Below are 18531 nucleotides of genomic sequence, written 5' to 3'. Positions count from 1 at the left end.
TATGTGCATGTGTCGGTGATGTCAGCAGAAACATCAAGACGGAAGTACAATCAAACAGAGCCAGTAAGATATAGAGATTTAAAGAGTTGGTAGTGAGTATTGCTATAGGCTAAACTTATGGGGGAGAGTTTATACCACTTTAAAGTGGTTGTGAAAGGTCAAGGTATTTTTACCTTCATACATTCTATGCATGAAGGTAAAAAAACCTGTGTGCAGCAGCCTCCCTAATATTTACCTGAGCCCCATCTCGATCCAGTGATGTGCGTGACGGCCTTGGCTCTCTCGTTCCTCATTGGCTGAGACTGCAGCGGTAGCCATTATCTCTTGGTTCTATCAACCACAGCCAGTGAGCCGATGAGAGAGCGAGGGTAAGCCCGAGCTGCCCTCTATGTGTGAATGGACACACAGAAGTGCCTTGGAAACAAACTGCTTGCTTTGGGGGCACTAGGCAGAAGTCCCCACAGGGGGCATGAGGAGCAGAACCAGAGCTGCTTTGTGCAAAACTGTACAAGGCATGCAAGTATGAGGTTTTGGTTTTTAAACAAATATATATATATATATATATATATATATATATATATATATATATATATATATATATATATATATATATATATATATATATATTTTTTATTATTAAATCTGCCTTTAACATCACTTTAAAGCATAGTATGTGAACATTACTCTAATAAAATAGCAAGTAGATTTTGAATTTTTGAACTTTATGACTTCTGGGTAAAAATAATAGAGAGGATAAACGAGGTATTTGGAATATCCCTTAATCCAGTGGCCAGGATTTGCCTCCTGGGGTGTATAGAAGATATAAGAGTTCCTCAAGGTAGCTTGGAAGCTATATTGAGATGCCTCTTCCAGGCACGAAAAACAATAGCCCAAAAATGGCAGGCGCAGACTCCTCCGTCGGTAGAAAACTGGCTAGAGACCATGAAATTAACAATCTCAAACGAGAGAGTGTATTTCACTAGACAGGGGAACTACGGGAAATTTACTAATATATGGGGGCCGTGGCAGAGGGCGGCAGGGAACCTATGAGGATGGTACTAGAGAAAGTGCTTCCAGGGCTACATGCCCCCCCCCCCTTTTTTCCGTTAGAAGTGGCTGCCACTTATTGCGGCGAGAGCAGGACTGTCAGGAGCTCTAATAGGGATTAGCGATTTTGGGTACGTGACTTTTACTACCAACACAAGAGACAAGGATAAATCACGGCCCACTCCTCTCTTATGTTCCCGCCTGATTGATTAGCGGATTAGTTAATGGGGTTGTACGCTCCCTTAGATAGTTAGGGGGAGGGTGGGGGGAGGGGGGAGATTGGATACAGGACTAGAAGACTTAGTAGATACTAGGTACATCCGGTTATACAAGCTAAATACATGCTCAGTATTGATGGTAGCTTGTTGTTTTCTCCTTTTTTGTTTGTTTTCTTATGCATGTTTGTATATTGAAAGATGGCTACGTGTCTAAATAACCAATTGATGTACCAGTCATTTCAAAATCAAATAAAAAGAAATTAAAGTAAAAAAGATTTTGAATTTTTTAGCAGAATTGCGCCAAAAGAATAAAATGCCCATTTTAAAGAACTGATTAGTGCTTTCAGGGTAGTGGTTGCTTTTTAACTTTAGTATTTATATTGTTGACACCATACTCCATAACAACCTGGGCATAGTATATGCAGGTGCTGTCATTTGTAGTTGTGTTTCGGTGCAAATGAAGAGCGTTTTAAATTTCAACAACACAATGTTGCTTGGTTTAGATGACAGTGGGGTTACTGTTTTGCAGATTTTTTTTTTTTTTCTTAAAGGCACATCTAGAACACTTTTTAAAATGTAGTCTGTATTTCCTTTGTTTATTTTAATAGTATATAACAGGGTTTGACAAATTAACTTGGAATCTAGGAGCCAGCTAAAAAAGTTAGGAGCCAGGAAACGCACCTTGTCCTACCGAGCTTGCGTGCAGAAGCAAACGCATACATGAGTAGCGCCCGCATATGTAAACGGTATTCAAACCACACGTGAGGTATCGCCGCGATTGGTAGTCGACGGGGGGCGCACAGAGACACAGGATGGGGTATTGTGTGTCTCTGTGCGCCTCCACCTCCCCCGCCGCGCCGGCCGGTAATTGAGGCTGCGGCCTTCTGCAGGCCTAAGCTTCCCCGAGTGCCAGGTCGCTATTTCTTGTCGCAATTGCGACCGGGTGCCCGGATTTTGTCGAGCTCTGGTATATAATGACTACAGCTTACAACCATGCAGTTGTCTTGGAAATTTTAGAGAGGCAGTGGTTCCAATTTGAATAACTGCAGTAGGGAACAGACACGCACTCGGGACCTCCTTCCTTCCACCACATGGAGTGCACGCTCTACTGGCTTGCGACGAATACACAGCCATGGCCTTTTCTTCTAGGGATAGCAAATGAATGGCAGATCCGACCACAACAACCTCCAAACACTACTATTGAGTGGATGGACTTTGATATTCTCAGGGACTCCGAGGGATCCAGGGTCCTCATTCGTCAATCGTGTTCATTATGGCCAAAAAATTAAAAGGTTCACATAAGTAAAACCAGACTAGTGTTCAAATAAAAACAGTATGCCTTGCATAAAAGCAAGGTCCATCCAACATGGAAAGTAAGCCGACTAGCTGTAATCTAAATAACACACAAATTATCGGGACGTTGAACAACGCAGAGACGTCATCACATAGCTCCACTTGACGCGTTTTGTCACAAGTCTGACGTCGTCCTGGAGCACTAACTTTTCTGTGGTGGGCGGCACGAGCCGCTGATCCGCTCTCCTCACTCATGCGTCTGATTCTTTGTGTCTGGGGCCTCATGCACACACTATTTATTTTTCCCCAGACACCTTTTCTCCTGCAAAAAAAAAGTTCAAATCACACCTAAATTTGTGTGTATGTATGTGTGTGTGTGTGTGTGTGTGTGTGTGTGTGTGTGATATATATATTTATACACAGCTTCGCCCAGGAGAGCCACCAGAGGGTGCAATCGCCCACTGCACGGTCGGGAACCAGATGCACGTGGCCAGCGGGCGCGATCTCGAGTGGCAGTGTGTGTGTGTAAACGCACAAATCCCCATGCTGTCTGAGGAGAAATGGCAGAGCGTGTGTTTCTACGAAGTAGAAACCATGCTCTGTCAAATCTCCTAGTTACTCCCATCCCCCCACAGTTAGAACACACAATAGGGAACACAGTTAACCCCTTGAGCGCCCCTAGTGTTTAACCCCTTCCCTGCCAGTCACATTTACATAGTAATCCGTGCAAAGTTATAGCACTGATCACTCTAAATGTCAATGGTCCCAAGAAATGTCAGAAGTGCCCGACCTGTCTGTCGCAATACTGCCAAAAATCACAGATCACCGCCATTACTAGTGTAAAAAAAACAACATATAAATGCCATAAATCTTTCCCATAGTTTGTAGACGTTATAACTTTTGCACAAACTAATCAATATATGCTTATTGCGATATTTTTGAGGGGGGGGTGGGGGAGTAGAAAGCATATCGGCCTAAACTGAGGGGGGGAAAAAATGTGTTTTGTGTGTGTCCAAATTGTCGCTTTTTTTTTTTTTTCTTTTTTTTTCTTTTACGTTTAGCGCAAAAAATAAAAACTGCAGAGGTGATCAAATACCACCCAAAAAGCTTTTATTTGTGTGTGTGTGTGTGTGGGGGGGGGGGGGGGGGGGAGGAGGAGAACGTCAATTTTGTTTGGGTACAACATCGTGCAATTGCCAGTTAAAGCGGCGCAAAAAATGGCCCGGTCATTGAGCAACCAAATCTTCTGGGGCTGAAGTGGTTAATAGTCTGGTTTTATAGTGCGTAATGTTTAGGCATGGTTTTTACAGCAGTTTAGGTGTGTCAAGCTTTAATTGTCTTTTAACACTCTCTTCTGTTAGGCATGTGAAATGTCTGTGTGCATGGCCACATAGGATAGCATAGAGGTGCATCTTGGAGGCTGGAAAAAAATAATCAAATTGTTGTAAAAGCTCCCTGTTCTTTATGTGTAATGAGGCCTAAAAGATTGAGTGAGGCGCACACAGTGAGGAAAAGGAGCTTTGGAGAAGTGACTCTCCCTGAGTAGTCAAATATTCTAGTAGGTTCTAAGGTAAATTGCCGTGAAATAAAAATGTTAAGGATATGGAGCATCGCACATAAGCTCATCCTGATGAACATGGCGGAATGTGAAGCATTCTTTATGATTGTGCATTGCTGCAAAGTTTTCCTTTATCCTAGTGCATATTTAATACCGGGGTATGTAGGGGAAAATGGTGCAGTTTTTAAAAATGTTACTGGGGTTGTGTTGTATTAACATCCTTTTTAAAAAAGACTGTACAACTTTCCCAGTCTAATCTCTAGCTGCTGGATGTGTCAGCAAGTAAATTGTAGCTATAGGTCAGCAAAATTTCTCCAACTACAGTGCTTCCTTTCCGTTACTTCTCATGTTAACTGCTGATCTTTTGAGAAAATAGGAGAATTATTTGCCCAGTCACAAACACTAAAACAGTCTTTCTTTCCTCTAACTTGCCGTTTGTTTTTTCTATTTTCAGCTTTACCAGCAAGGTCGACTGTGTCAGCTTGGAAGCGAATTCTGTGAGTTAGAAGTCTTTGCCAAAGTGCTACGTGCATTAGATAAAAGGTGAGCAAAGTATAACCTCTTAAAAAATACATTGCTATTTTAAGCTGTGTTCATAGTCAGCGCTCCACCTCCCCCTGCCACTTTAAAGCCTAAGTTTAGGTAAAACAAATAAAAAAAAAAAAAAAAAAATCAGCACAAGGGATATTACTTTTCAATGCAAAGTGTCCCTTGTTCCTGCTGTAATAGTGGGAATCTAAAGTACTTTCTGCCCCCTCCCCCTCCATTATCACAGCTGTAGTCTTCTCCTTGATGTGGGTGGGGGTAATGCCAAAGCTGGATGAGTGACAGGCATCCTAGAGTCTCAATGCCTGTGCTGTCTGCACCCTTCCTACTCGTAAAAGCTGCGTTTCATAAATGGAAGCTATAGCACGGTCTTTGAATGAAGTTGACGGACCTGTTATTCATATGGCTATCTTCCATTCATAGAATACTTTATTCAGCCCAGGTTCACACTGGGTACGATTTGAGATGTGATTTCACATGTCAAATCACAACTCAAATCGGCGGCATTTGTCGGCAATGGCACCGTGTAAAAAAAGTAGTTCCTGTACTACTTTTTGCGATTTCGGGCCGCGATTTACATTAACATCTGTTAACATCTTTTTTTTTTTATATGAGAAAACACCATCATTTAAGGTATGAGGGGAAGAAAAAATGTTAAGGGGGAGTTGAGTTCTTCTTTGGTCATTGGCATAATATGCTGTGGATTCTAGTACAAATCGCACATCCACACGCCTAAATTTATAACTGTTTACAATTACTAACTCAGTTTGTAATTCACCTGAATATTTGCATGTAGATCTGGAGGATGTGCAGAGAAAAAAAATCCTGTAGATTTAAAAGGCTTCATTGATATATCTGGGGATATGTTTAGTTACATTTGTGAATCTATTTGCTTTTCTTTGAGGAGTACTGGAGAGATGGAAAAAGTTCTGTGTGGAAAAACTGGGGTGCTCAGCGATTTTTGTTTATATTCCGAGAAGATAGTATCGTTCCATTGCCAAGCTCATGGACCCTCTAATTCAACCATATAAGGAAAAATTGGATCATAAGCAGTGCTGTCACCAGCCATCATTCTTAGTCCAGTCTAGCTGTGTGTTTCACCATGTGATTAACGTGCGTCTTTGCCAATACAAAACATCCTCTGAGAGCAACTTCTCCCAACTATCCAAGAACAGTTTGGTGATAAACAATTCCTTCTCCAGCATGATGGAGCACCTTGCCGTAAGTGGCTTAGGGAACAAAACATCAACATTTTGGGTCTATGTCCTAAAACTCCCCAGATTTTAATCCCATTGAGAACTTTTGGTCAATCCTCGAGGCGAGGGGATTTTTTTTTTTTTTTACATTAAACAAGGTATTCATTGAGTAAAGTTGCATACAAAATCAATCAAGGATTCATGTGCACATATTACAACAGTGTCACACAGTAACAATATGGTCATACAGTGCAAATGTTAGTCATCACAGCTATGACAGTCTTCATACAGTGTTTCGTGTCAGTCTATGTCCAAAACCTCACATACATCATGCCAGTATAGTAGAGAAACAGCAAGCATTATCGAGTACAGTATGGGGGACCACCAATAGTCCACACTAACTGCAAGTTTTAGTCTCCCGCAGCCAGTGGTCCCAAATTTTATAATCTTTAGCCGGGCAGCCTCTATTTATGTACACACATTTCTTGTAAGGTGGGGTTACATGTATTTCCACTTTCCACTATGAAAAGTGGGAGGCAGTGGCCTCATCCACTTCCGGGCTATAATCTTCCTAGCCGAAAATAACGATTCATGGAGGAAGATTTTAGTATATTTGTCCATGTCTGCAGGGAAAATCCCCAGCAGACATTGTCTAGGGTCTAGTGTAACAGGAGAGCCCATGGTATCGTGCAGGAAAGATACTATTTGTTTCCAGAGGTCTTGGATTTTTGGACAGGCCCAGAGGAGATGAAAGAACGTACCCGTCTCTTGGCTGCAGAACAGACACAGGGTGGGCTGATTGCGTTTCTATCTAGACATATGTATTGGGGTCAGGTATGCCCTATGAGTTATGTAGATTTGAGTCAGCGGGTCAGTGAGTCTAGGGGACACTGTTTTACAAGTCTCCAAGGCCTCCTCCCACTCCTCTTCCTCCAGTATCCCCACCTCCCTTTCCCAACGAGGTTTTAAAGCAAATGCTACCTTAGTGGAAACAGGAGTGGACATCATGTTATAGAATGTAGATCTCAATCTGCTTGGATCCTTGCTCTTGACTATGGGCATAATAGGTGCGGGGTTGGTTGCGGGTAGGTGTGTGACAATTGCACTTGGGCCGCATGTCTAATCTGAAAAACATACAATTGTGGAGTGTGAATTCTTCTTTGGGTGTTTTGATAGGTTTTTAAGTTTCCACCAGAAAGTAAATGGTCTAAGTAATAGACACCCTGTGCGGCCCACAGCTCAGAGCCCTGAGCATGGAGGAACTCTTCCAAACCCCTGTTGTGCCAAGTGGCGTGAAATCATTGTACCGAGGTATGCCCAGTTTGGTAGACCATATATAAAACGGTAGTGAATTCGCGCTTCCCTTAGGACAGGTGTAGTGATATACACAACCTGAAACTACTAATGAACTAAAGGGTTAATTACAAATGTAAGCAGGACAACACCTGCTAATCAACCACAGTGGTGTTTAAAATAAATAGTGATGGGACAGAAAAAAATTCTGATACGGTGCTGCTAATTGTGAGACTGCAGACACCAGTTATCCTTTGCACAGCGTTTGAGTGTTTTTTCCTGTTTTTTCAGTGGACTTTATACATTTCATTTAATCTGGTGTAATGGTTACACTGATTCACTTTTTATGTATTACTTGTCACATTTGTTACATTCTTCATTGAGTGTTGCAATTTTTCACATTGGGGGTTGCGCTATATATTTGTCTATATTATCCCAGTTTGGTAGACGCAAGATCCCAGATGTGCTTGTATTGGCCTCACAGGGACTTGGCTTCCCCTGTTGACACAGTACCCCTAGAACCCGCCGAGATTGCGTATAACGCGTCTCCAGTGAGCTGAGTACTCCGTGGACAGAGCAGAAGCAGGAATCTCCGACTGTCAGTTTTATCAATATGAAACAATTGGGACAGTTGTGAAGCTATATAATACAGGCTGAAATCTGGCAGGGCCATGCCCCCCATGTCCGTTGGGGTTTTAAAGTGCTTGCCAAGCAAGTTTATGCCTGCCCGTCCCCCAGACAAAGGGCTTAAGGAGAGCTTTAAGTGATTTAAAGTATTTTAGGGGGAGGTATATCGGGGTGTGCCATAGGACATACATGATTTTGGGAAGAAGGACCAGTTTGATCAAGTTAATGCGTCCCCACACCCCCAGTGGCAAATGGGCCCAGACCCGGATTTTAGTTCTGACCATTGAAAATAAGGGTTCAATATTAAGCGCGATATAATCAGCCGGGCTTCTAGAAATGTGTATCACCAAATACTTAATAGTGTCCACCTGTTGAAGTGGTATTCTTGTCTGAGACTCAGGCGGTGGGAAGCGATCAATCGGTAGGATCTGTGATTTTTTTTCCCCCAGTTGATCTTGAGCCCGGAAAAAAAATCCGAACTGTTCGATCGCTTTGAGTGAGGGAATGGAGTCAGCGAGATATAATAGTGTATCGTCCGCATACATGCTAATTTTTTCTATTAAGGGACCTATCTGCAATGCCTCAATCTCTGGGTTTGTGCGAATGGACACCGCCAAGGGCTCTGCCGCTAGAGCGTTCAAGAGTGGGGAGAGCGGACATCCTTGTCTCATACCCCTACTTAGGGTAAACACAGAGGACGGTCAACCACTCGCCACCACTCTTGCCGTGGGAGCCTGATACAAAAGGGCCAACCCATTTGCGGAACCAAGGGATCGCCATAAATACCTCCATTTCACAGAGTCAAATGCCTTAGCCGTGTCCAGTGTCACAACCACCCGGGAGCCTACATTGTCATGCGTGGCCTGTAAGTTAATGTAGAGCCTGCGCAGGTTAAAGGAGGTATTACGGCCAGGCATGAACCCTGCCTGATTTGTATGTATCAAGGATAGGATAGCTTGATTGAGCCTATTTGCTAGTATTGCGTTTCAAACATGTGATTGTACAGGCTCAACAACTTGGGGGTCAAGACCTTACTGTATTGAGAATAAAATTCAATTGGAAGGCCATCCGAGCCTGGGGATTTGGACCTAGCAAACCTGGCAATGGCATCCGCTATCTCCTCCACAGTAAGGGGTGACTCGAAAGGCAATCTGGTCAGCTTTTAAATGTGGAGGGGTGATGCTCCCGAAAAACGAGTCCATCAGACTTGTAGACGTGTATAATTCTGCAAAAAAATCCCTAAACATAGAGGACACCGCCAACGGGTCCATTATTCGTTGGCCGCCAGAACCATACAGGGAGATGACCACCGGTGGTCTATCTTCGCTGTGAACCAGATGAGCCAGGAATTTGCCAGCCCTCTCCCCATGCTCCAACATCTTTTGCTTAGCAAAAAATAGCTTCTGTCTAGCTTTCTCAAATTGGAGTTGGTTTACTACCCTCGTCTGCAATTTAAGTGCATTTGCCGTCTCCAGCGCAGGGTCTGCTACATAACTCTGCTCCGTGAGGGACAGTTCCGCCGTCGCCTTATCAAAATTGAGTCTGCCTTAATCCTGTTTATATGGGAAATGCGGGCATGGAGTTTGAAGGACTCCCACACCACCGCCGCAGAGGCGGATCGGTCATTTACCTCGAAGTACGACTTCCACTCAGTGGCAAGCTCATCGTTCTCGGGTAGCAATGAGAGCCAATAGGGGTTCAAATGCCAAGCACGCATTGGCTTGTCCACAGGCACGCTCAGCGTGATCCAATATGGGCTGTGATCAGAGAGTAGTCTAGGGCAGAACCTAGTCTAGTCTCTAGTAACCTGGGTGTGAGGCCTCGAGAGACGAGGATAAAGTCTATCCTGGACATGGAGTTATGCGAGGTGGAGAAACATGAATACGACTGTTTGTGAGAGAATATTTACCTCCAGGTGTCAGTGAAATGAAAAGAGGAAATTGGTGTAGAGAATTTAGTATCGGTCGCTATCCCTTGGGTGGAAAATGTGACCCCGAGCCTATCCAGTGCAGGATTTAGTGTGATATTGAAATCCCCCAGCAAAACTGCTTGGACTGAGGGATGTCTTGCCATGAATGCAATCCCCTCTAATATTATGGACATGGAAAAAAAGGGGGGGGGGGGCACATAAAAGGCTTAGAAAAGTAATGGTTCCCCATACAGTTTGGTAGATAGGAATACATATCGGCCCTGTGGATCCATAGAGGCTTCACATAGTTCGAAATGTACTGACTGCAATTAGTATGGAGACTCCGCGCGCGTGGGTCGAATGAAATGCCCACCCACGGCCTGCGGAGTGCCATCTGCAACCTCCCCTCCACATGCGTCTCGACCAGTACCACTATATCAGCTTGTTGTTTCTTGAGGAACGCAAGTACTGCTGACCGCTTTATTTTCTCAGAGACCCCTGACATTCCAGGTGAGGAATTTCAAAGTCTCGCTGCGCTTGGTGGGTAGCACCATTACCGTCCTGAGGCTCCAGTCCTTGGAGTAGCATATTGGGCCGCTTAAGACCAGGGGTAAAAAACAAGGGAGGAAAAAAAGTCTTAACTTGACTCTCGTAGTAGGAAAACGTGCCAGGAGGAAGAATAGTTTTGTACCAAAAAAAAAAGGGGGGATGTTCGTTGTATACACAGCGACTTGGCCATCTCAGTGGTATCGGGGAGATGCAGTGGGCCTGAGCGCATGGTGCTGATAAAGAAACAGTAGCAACGGTAAGTAACAAAACGGTGCAGTGCACCAAACCTCACGCCGGGCCTCAAACATAGGGGGAGAGAAAAAGAGGAACCCAGCCCACTGCCACATGTATACGAAGCGTATTTAGCAAGGGTACTCGCAATGGGCGTCGGTCAGCATTCACGGGCGCTGCTCTGCGTTCCAACCAGGTAATCGCCTCCTCCGGATCTTCAAAAACGAGTGCCTGGCCAATCCTGTTCAATCCTGAGGCGGGCTGGGAAAAGCATAGCATACTTAATGTGGGTGCACAATCTGTGTTTGGCTTCCATAAACCCTTAAGGTGTATATATAATAATGCGCAAACCAAATGCTTAGTGTAGATCAGGCTGCCAACATACCATATGGATGTAAGGTGAAAAATGTGGAAAAGAAAATGTAGCGCCCAAAAGTATAAAAAGACCCCTAAAAAGGGTGAAATTGATGTGTACCCTGAAGGTAAATGACTTAATGTCTAAGCCCAGTACCTCTTAATACACAATGGTGAAATTGTGGAATAGTGAGGTGGGCATTGGGAGCTGTGATGTGAAAAATGCTCCTACATAGCAAAATTACATACAGATCCGTGCTATAAAAAAATCAACAAGCAAATATACATATGTGAAATAACTATGGTGTAATCACCATACATGTGTAGAAAAAATTATATACAACAAAGTGATATATAAGACTAAACTAGATGTTTAGTAATAAAAAGAAAAAGAGTCAGTGGTAAAGACAGTCCTCCTAGGCCAGCATTCCACTGTTGATTAGGTGTGCCTCAGTATTAAAGGCGTAAACCCAATCCTGCAAATATCAAAAAGTCTGCTGGGGAATGTGGAGTCTAAATTGCACATATAAACTTCCAATGTTGGGTGGAGCAGATATCTTCAATACCAAAAATCTTCAGTGCTGGACAAGTAAATAAATAAATGGGTGGGTACCCTTACCAGAACTGGTGGACCCTCTCAACCACCATACGGTGGGAGGGTCGTCAGGGCTTGTATAGACCGATTGTCTGGGTCCAGGGGTCCTCACTCCGCGTGTCCAATCCAGAAATGGTTACTGAAGCACTTGTTCTTCCAAGATAGATAGCCAAGGTTGGTTGATCGATGGTAGCTCAAAACACCCAAAGTGGTAAAAAAGGAAAAATATAGAGGTGCTCCTCGTAGTGTAAAAACATTTAATAAAAAAGCATTGCAAATACACACACGTGGCAAAGAATGCAGTAAAAATATAAAAAACTTCAAATAGCCACACAAGAAAAAGATCACTCTGCTAGCAATCAAACGAAAAAATAGCAAAAGTAAAAAATACAGCAGCAAACTCCCACCTTGGATAAAGGTGTGGGGAGTGTTCCAACAAAGTTGAGAGTGCAATGGGGATGCAGTGGAGTAATCACCCGACCGGTTTCGTCGCTAACGGACTTCTACTGGGGTATCTAGTCCTCCTCTGCTCCCCCCATTGCATTAAATACCTTACATCCAGGTCCCTGATTGCTGGCATCTGTTCGTCCATGTCTAACCGGCGTGCGTTCCATAACAAGGAACTGGAAACATCGTCTGCGTTCCCAAAAGCCGGAAGTAGTAGGGCGGGGCTTAGCGTCAGGACATCCAGGATGACTCAGTCACTCCCCCTCTCCTCCTCCGTGATAGGCAGGAGGTGTGGTAGTCAGCCGACCAATGGGCATTAATCAGCAGCCCTTCCGCAGCGTCATGACGTCAGCGCCGTACGCCGCGTTCCACGATGCGCTTCAGGTATGTCACAGGCAGACGTCAGTATCAACATACAGACGCTCCAGGACACACAGCGTCATATATCAGCCCAAAGATGGCAAAGAACCCACCGGGGTTATTAGCGGTCACCCTAAGTCACCCCAATCCAGTTGGACTATACAAAGGACAGATATAGTCAGTATGTAAATACTCTATATGGATCAGATGGAAGCAAGCAATCATGGAGGTGGACTCAAGGACCCACTAGAAATGTATACAACAAGTAATAATTAAAGAGACATACACATATAAAACTCCATCTTCAGAACCTCAAAAAACTTATTTAATTATTTCTTCTGGACCTCAAAAAATTGACGAATCAGAAGAAACAATATTATGTGTGACAAAACAGGCGATCCTAAGAATCAATCAAAATATAAAATTAGGACTGATTAATGAACGCATTCACGTCCCATTCGACGTTGAGTCCAAATGGGGCGTAACTTTTAAGGGTGTAAATCCAATATACTTCTAACTTCGAGACCCCTCTGGTACTCGGTTCACCCCTCCAGTGTGGAACAAATTTGTCGATAATCAAAAAGGAGGTACCTGTCAATGATTTATTGTGAACCTGTAAATAGTGTCTGGGCACTGTGTGTTTATCGTTGCCTTTCTTGATTTTTTGCAACATGTTCACCTACCCTTGTGGAAAAACTGCGGATAGTACGACCCACGTATTGTTTTCCACAAGGGCAGGTGATCAAATAAACTATATATGTGGAAGCACAGGTGGAAAATTGCTTCATGGGATAAACACACAGTGCCCAGACACTATTTACAGGTTCACAATAAATCATTGACAGGTACCTCCTTTTTGATTATCGACAAATTTGTTCCACACTGGAGGGGTGAACCGAGTACCAGAGGGGTCTCGAAGTTAGAAGTATATTGGATTTACACCCTTAAAAGTTACGCCCCATTTGGACTCAACGTCGAATGGGACGTGAATGCGTTCATTAATCAGTCCTAATTTTATATTTTGATTGATTCTTAGGATCGCCTGTTTTGTCACACATAATATTGTTTCTTCTGATTCGTCAATTTTTTGAGGTCCAGAAGAAATAATTAAATAAGTTTTTTGAGGTTCTGAAGATGGAGTTTTATATGTGTATGTCTCTTTAATTATTACTTGTTGTATACATTTCTAGTGGGTCCTTGAGTCCACCTCCATGATTGCTTGCTTCCATCTGATCCATATAGAGTATTTACATACTGACTATATCTGTCCTTTGTATAGTCCAACTGGATTGGGGTGACTTAGGGTGACCTCTAATAACCCCGGTGGGTTCTTTGCCATCTTTGGGCTGATATATGACGCTGTGTGTCCTGGAGCGTCTGTATGTTGATACTGACGTCTGCCTGTGACATACCTGAAGCGCATCGTGGAACGCGGCGTACGGCGCTGACGTCATGACGCTGCGGAAGGGCTGCTGATTAATGCCCATTGGTCGGCTGACTACCACACCTCCTGCCTATCACGGAGGAGGAGAGGGGGAGTGACTGAGTCATCCTGGATGTCCTGACGATAAGCACGTCTTGACGCTGGGCGTCCTGACGCTAAGCCCCGCCCTACTACTTCCGGCTTTTGGGAACGCAGACGATGTTTCCAGTTCCTTGTTATGGAACGCACGCCGGTTAGACATGGACGAACAGATGCCAGCAATCAGGGACCTGGATGTAAGGTATTTAATGCAATGGGGGGAGCAGAGGAGGACTAGATACCCCAGTAGAAGTCCGTTAGCGACTAAACCGGTCGGGTGATTACTCCACTGCATCCCCATTGCACTCTCAACTTTGTTGGAACACTCCCCACACCTTTATCCAAGGTGGGAGTTTGCTGCTGTATTTTTTACTTTTACTTTTGCTATTTTTTCGTTTGATTGCTAGCAGAGTGATCTTTTTCTTGTGTGGCTATTTGAAGTTTTTTATATTTTTACTGCATTTTTTGCCACGTGTGTGTATTTGCAATGCTTTTTTATTAAATGTTTTTACACTACGAGGAGCACCTCTATATTTTTCCTTTTTTACCACTTTGGGTGTTTTGAGCTACCATCGATCAACCAACCTTGGCTATCTATCTTGGAAGAACAAGTGCTTCAGTAACCATTTCTGGATTGGACACGCGGAGTGAGGACCCCTGGACCCAGACAATCGTCTATACAAGCCCTGACGACCCTCCCACCGTATGGTGGTTGAGAGGGTCCACCAGTTCTGGTAAGGGTACCCACCCATTTATTTATTTACTTGTCCAGCACTGAAGATTTTTGGTATTGAAGATATCTGCTCCACCCAACATTGGAAGTTTATATGTGCAATTTAGACTCCACATTCCCCAGCAGACTTTTTGATATTTGCAGGATTGGGTTTACGCCTTTAATACTGAGGCACACCTAATCAACAGTGGAATGTTGGCCTAGGAGGACTGTCTTTACCACTGACTCTTTTTCTTTTTATTACTAAACATCTAGTTTAGTCTTATATATCACTTTGTTGTATATAATTTTTTCTACACATGTATGGTGATTACACCATAGTTATTTCACATATGTATATTTGCTTGTTGATTTTTTTATAGCACGGATCTGTATGTAATTTTGCTATATAGGAGCATTTTTCACATCACAGCTCCCAATGCCCACCTCACTATTCCACAATTTCACCATTGTGTATTAAGAGGTACTGGGCTTAGACATTAAGTCATTTACCTTCAGGGTACACATCAATTTCACCCTTTTTAGGGGTCTTTTTATACTTTTGGGCGCTACATTTTCTTTTCCATAAACCCTTGATGACGGTGCTGGATCTCAGCTGAGAAGTCTGGGAAGATGGCAACTGTAACATTACCCAGGGGAATATTACCCTTCTCTCTGGCCATCCGCAGTGCAGCATCGCGGTCTTTATAGTTGAGGAGCTTGGCGATGTAAGTGCAAGGGGGGCCCCCTGCGGGAGAGACCTAGCAGGCATGCGGTGAGCTCTTTCAACAGTGAGCATAGGGGAGAAGGCCTCTCTGCCATAGGCATTAATGAGCAGATGTTAAAGAAAAGTAGTGGGATCTTTACCCTCAGCCCCCTCAGGCAAACCAATGAACCGCAGATTACACCGCTTGAGCCTGTTCTCCATGTCGTCCTGCTTGGAGAAAAGCTGGTGGATCTGTCTCTGCATGCGGTCTGAGGTTTCCTGCAATGGTGGGACCGCATCCTCTACATTACTAAGCCGAGTTTCCGCCGTTTTTACCCGGTCACGGAGCTTGTGTAGGTCTTGCCGAATGAGGGAGATATCCTCAATTTGCATGGTGAGCGAGGTTCGGCAGAGGTTATTGGCTTCACGGAGTCAGTCAGTGTCTCCGGCTGTTTCGCTGCGTGTCACTGCGGCACCATCTTCCCCGGCCTCCACATTGTCCAAGCGCCGATACTGATCCAGCTTCGCTAGAGCTGCAGATTTCTTCCCTTTTTTCGGAGACATGCGCAGAGCGTCCCTGATGTCGGGAGAGTCAGTTCAGGTGCAAGTGGGTCGTTAATGGAGCACAGGATAAGGTAAATCAGGAGTAATGGACGGAGCTACTCGGGAAAGCGTCCTACTCCATGCGGTGTCAGGCCACACCCCTACACTTATGCAATGCTTTTAATTATACTTCAGTGTAACAAAAATCTAAGAACACTGAAGCAGCAGACCTTGTGAAAATTAAATTAATTAATATTTGTGTAATTCTCAATACTTTTTGCCACGGTTGTATGCTAGCATTGAAGAGACCTGCCCTTTTAATGGAGACATCAGGAATCTGTAGAAACCCCCCCCCCAAATGTGTCTTTTTTGTCTTGCACTACAGCTAATGATGCACGGATTATGTTTGATGCAGTGCTTTCCCAGCTACAGTAGCCAGAGAATTTATGAACAAAGTCATAAGTGGCAAAATACTTGTTGCTTCTAATTACCGTACTCGCTGCCTAGATCACTGGAAACTGGTCACTGGCTAAAAAATACTGAGCTTGTTCTATCGACTTCAAATCCAGGATGTTTTAAAATGGCCTAAGGAAAAGTGGTTTAAAGTGGAACTGAACACTCCTATCTTTTACAGCTAAGGAAGCTGCTATTTTGGCTTCTGTTTGATCTGTAGTTGCTATGGTGCTGCACAAGTGATCACTTATGACAACAGCAATTTAATGCCTTGACAGTTCAGTTAAGAGCATAAGCAACTGTGATGATTTTCCTTCACATTCTACCTAATTATAAATGCAATTCCATTCATAAAAAGTGCTCCAACTCGTCATATGTGATCTATAATCTAGTTTCCAATGTGCATCACCCTCTAGGAATTTAAAATTTGTGCCAATAAAATCCACCCAATATCATTTAATTAACATACAATAATTCTAGTTCATGAAAGTGCAGTCCCATCCATGGTAGTGCATTAATAGTGCTGTGCTTGCATGCTTCTTTATATCCCTAAGCTTCTCTGAAAGGGTGCTTCATATATGTGCTTACAAAATACTCGTGCTCACCTGATGTGACCTTGCATATATAACAGTTGGAGCACTTTTTATGAAAATAAATGTATTTAGAATTTGTGTGTGTAATCTCTCTCTCTCTCTCTCTCTCTCTCTCTCTCTCTCTCTCTCTCTCTCTCTCTCTCTCTCTCTCTCTCTCTCTCTCTCTCTCTCTCTCTCTCTCTCTCTCTCTCTCTCTCTCTCTCTCTCTCTCTCTCTCTCTCTCTCTCTCTCTCTCTCTCTCTCTCTCTCTCTCTCTCTCTCTCTCTCTCTCTCTCTCTCTCATATATTTTTACAGCGATGCACATTTATTTTAATTTTATGTATGCACACGAGTATGGGGATGTGTTGAGTGCTAGCAGCTGAATCTCTTTTAACATATAGCATTATTGTTGCTTGCAAGAAGCTACCTTGAAAGGGTTCTAAATTTGACCAGTTATGCTGCGTACACACGATCAGTCCGTCGCGCCTACACACCATCGGTTAAAAAAGCGGTGACGTAAAACACACGACGTGCTGAAAAAAATGATTTTTTTTTTAATTTAGTATGTTTGTTAAAAAAAATCTACAGGTGTGGGGGGATTTTTTTTTTCCCTCTTGTGATCAGTATACAACAGGATGTTTTTATAGGTTTACTCAGCATGATAACCTGTGCCTCTTTCTTTTTTTTTTTTTTTATCTCTTAGACATCTTCTGCACCACTGTTTTCAAGCTTTAATGGACCATGGAGTAAAGGTTGCCTCTGTCTTGGCGTATTCTTTTAGCAGGCGTTGTTCTTACATTGCAGAATCGGATGCCCATGTTAAAGAAAAGGCTATTCAGATCGGCTTTGTTCTTGGTAAGATGGCTTATATTTTATAGTGGAGCATATTGCAAAATATCGGGTATATTTTGCTTTAGGGTTTATGTAAAAAAAACATGGTCAGTCCTCAAGCAGCCAATTAAGTGGAATATCCCATAAGATTAGGTGGATCTCTCCTGCTTTAAAAATTAAAAATGGTAAGGCAAGTTTTTAAAATGTTCAAAAGTTTGGTCACTACACCAAAGTTTCCATAATTGAATGTCTTAAAGTGTTTGTACTTGATTTTTCAAATTTCTTACTGTTTTGGTGCCTAATGTATTACCTAGTTGATCCTCCCTGTGCCCCTTGTGATGGTAAACTGACCACACTAACCATGGCAGCCAATCCATGTTGGTGTGGTCAGTTTATGTCCTCTGTCATCCCGCACTTATGGGCACGCTGTACGATCACGCAGTGTGCCTGTATCTTCTGTGGTCAGTGTAAACCAGGGGTCTCAAACTGGCGGCCCTCCAGCTGTTACAAAACTACAAGTTCATCATGCCTCTGCCTGTGGGAGTAATGCTTGTAACTGTCAGCCTTGCAATGCCTCATGGGACTTTGTAGTTCTGCAACAGCTGGAGGGCCACCCATTTGAGACCCCTGGTGTAAACCATGCCCCTTGCCCATCCCTCCGGCCTTGACTGACTGCAGCTTCCCTTCTAGCTGCTCCTCTTTGTGACGTTCCTCCCAGATATGTCAGACATGTCTGCCCTGCTCCATGCACAGGTTCCAAACGGGTTATGTGATTGTTGTGGACTTCTGAACAATTCACAGCTGGTCAGCATTTACAGAGCTGGACAGACATGTCTGACATTACAAAGGGGAGAGGAGGAACGGTAAGAGGAATTCTGACAGTTCTATACATGCCCACCAGCAGGTCTGTGAATCACTTGGGAACCAAGCACGTGTGTGTGTGTTGTGTGTGTTTGTTTGTTTTTATA

At 43.6% G+C, this 18531-nt stretch overlaps 1 protein-coding gene across 1 annotated transcript in view; it reads left to right on the top strand.

Annotated features, from left to right (window-relative positions):
- The window catches only part of APPBP2 (amyloid beta precursor protein binding protein 2), an 86061-nt gene that overhangs the window by 30451 nt on the left and 37079 nt on the right, over nucleotides 1-18531 (top strand). The window contains exons 2-3 of the mRNA XM_040336912.1: nucleotides 4571-4659; nucleotides 17436-17587. Of these exons, the coding sequence (XP_040192846.1) occupies nucleotides 4571-4659; nucleotides 17436-17587 (241 nt within the window). The remainder of the gene's footprint in view (nucleotides 1-4570; nucleotides 4660-17435; nucleotides 17588-18531) is intronic.

Source organism: Rana temporaria, chromosome 2, assembly GCF_905171775.1.
Source record: "Rana temporaria chromosome 2, aRanTem1.1, whole genome shotgun sequence".
In the NCBI taxonomy this organism is placed as follows: domain Eukaryota; kingdom Metazoa; phylum Chordata; class Amphibia; order Anura; family Ranidae; genus Rana; species Rana temporaria.
Note: the sequence above shows the minus strand (reverse complement) of the source record. Positions and strands in the feature narration are given on the sequence as shown.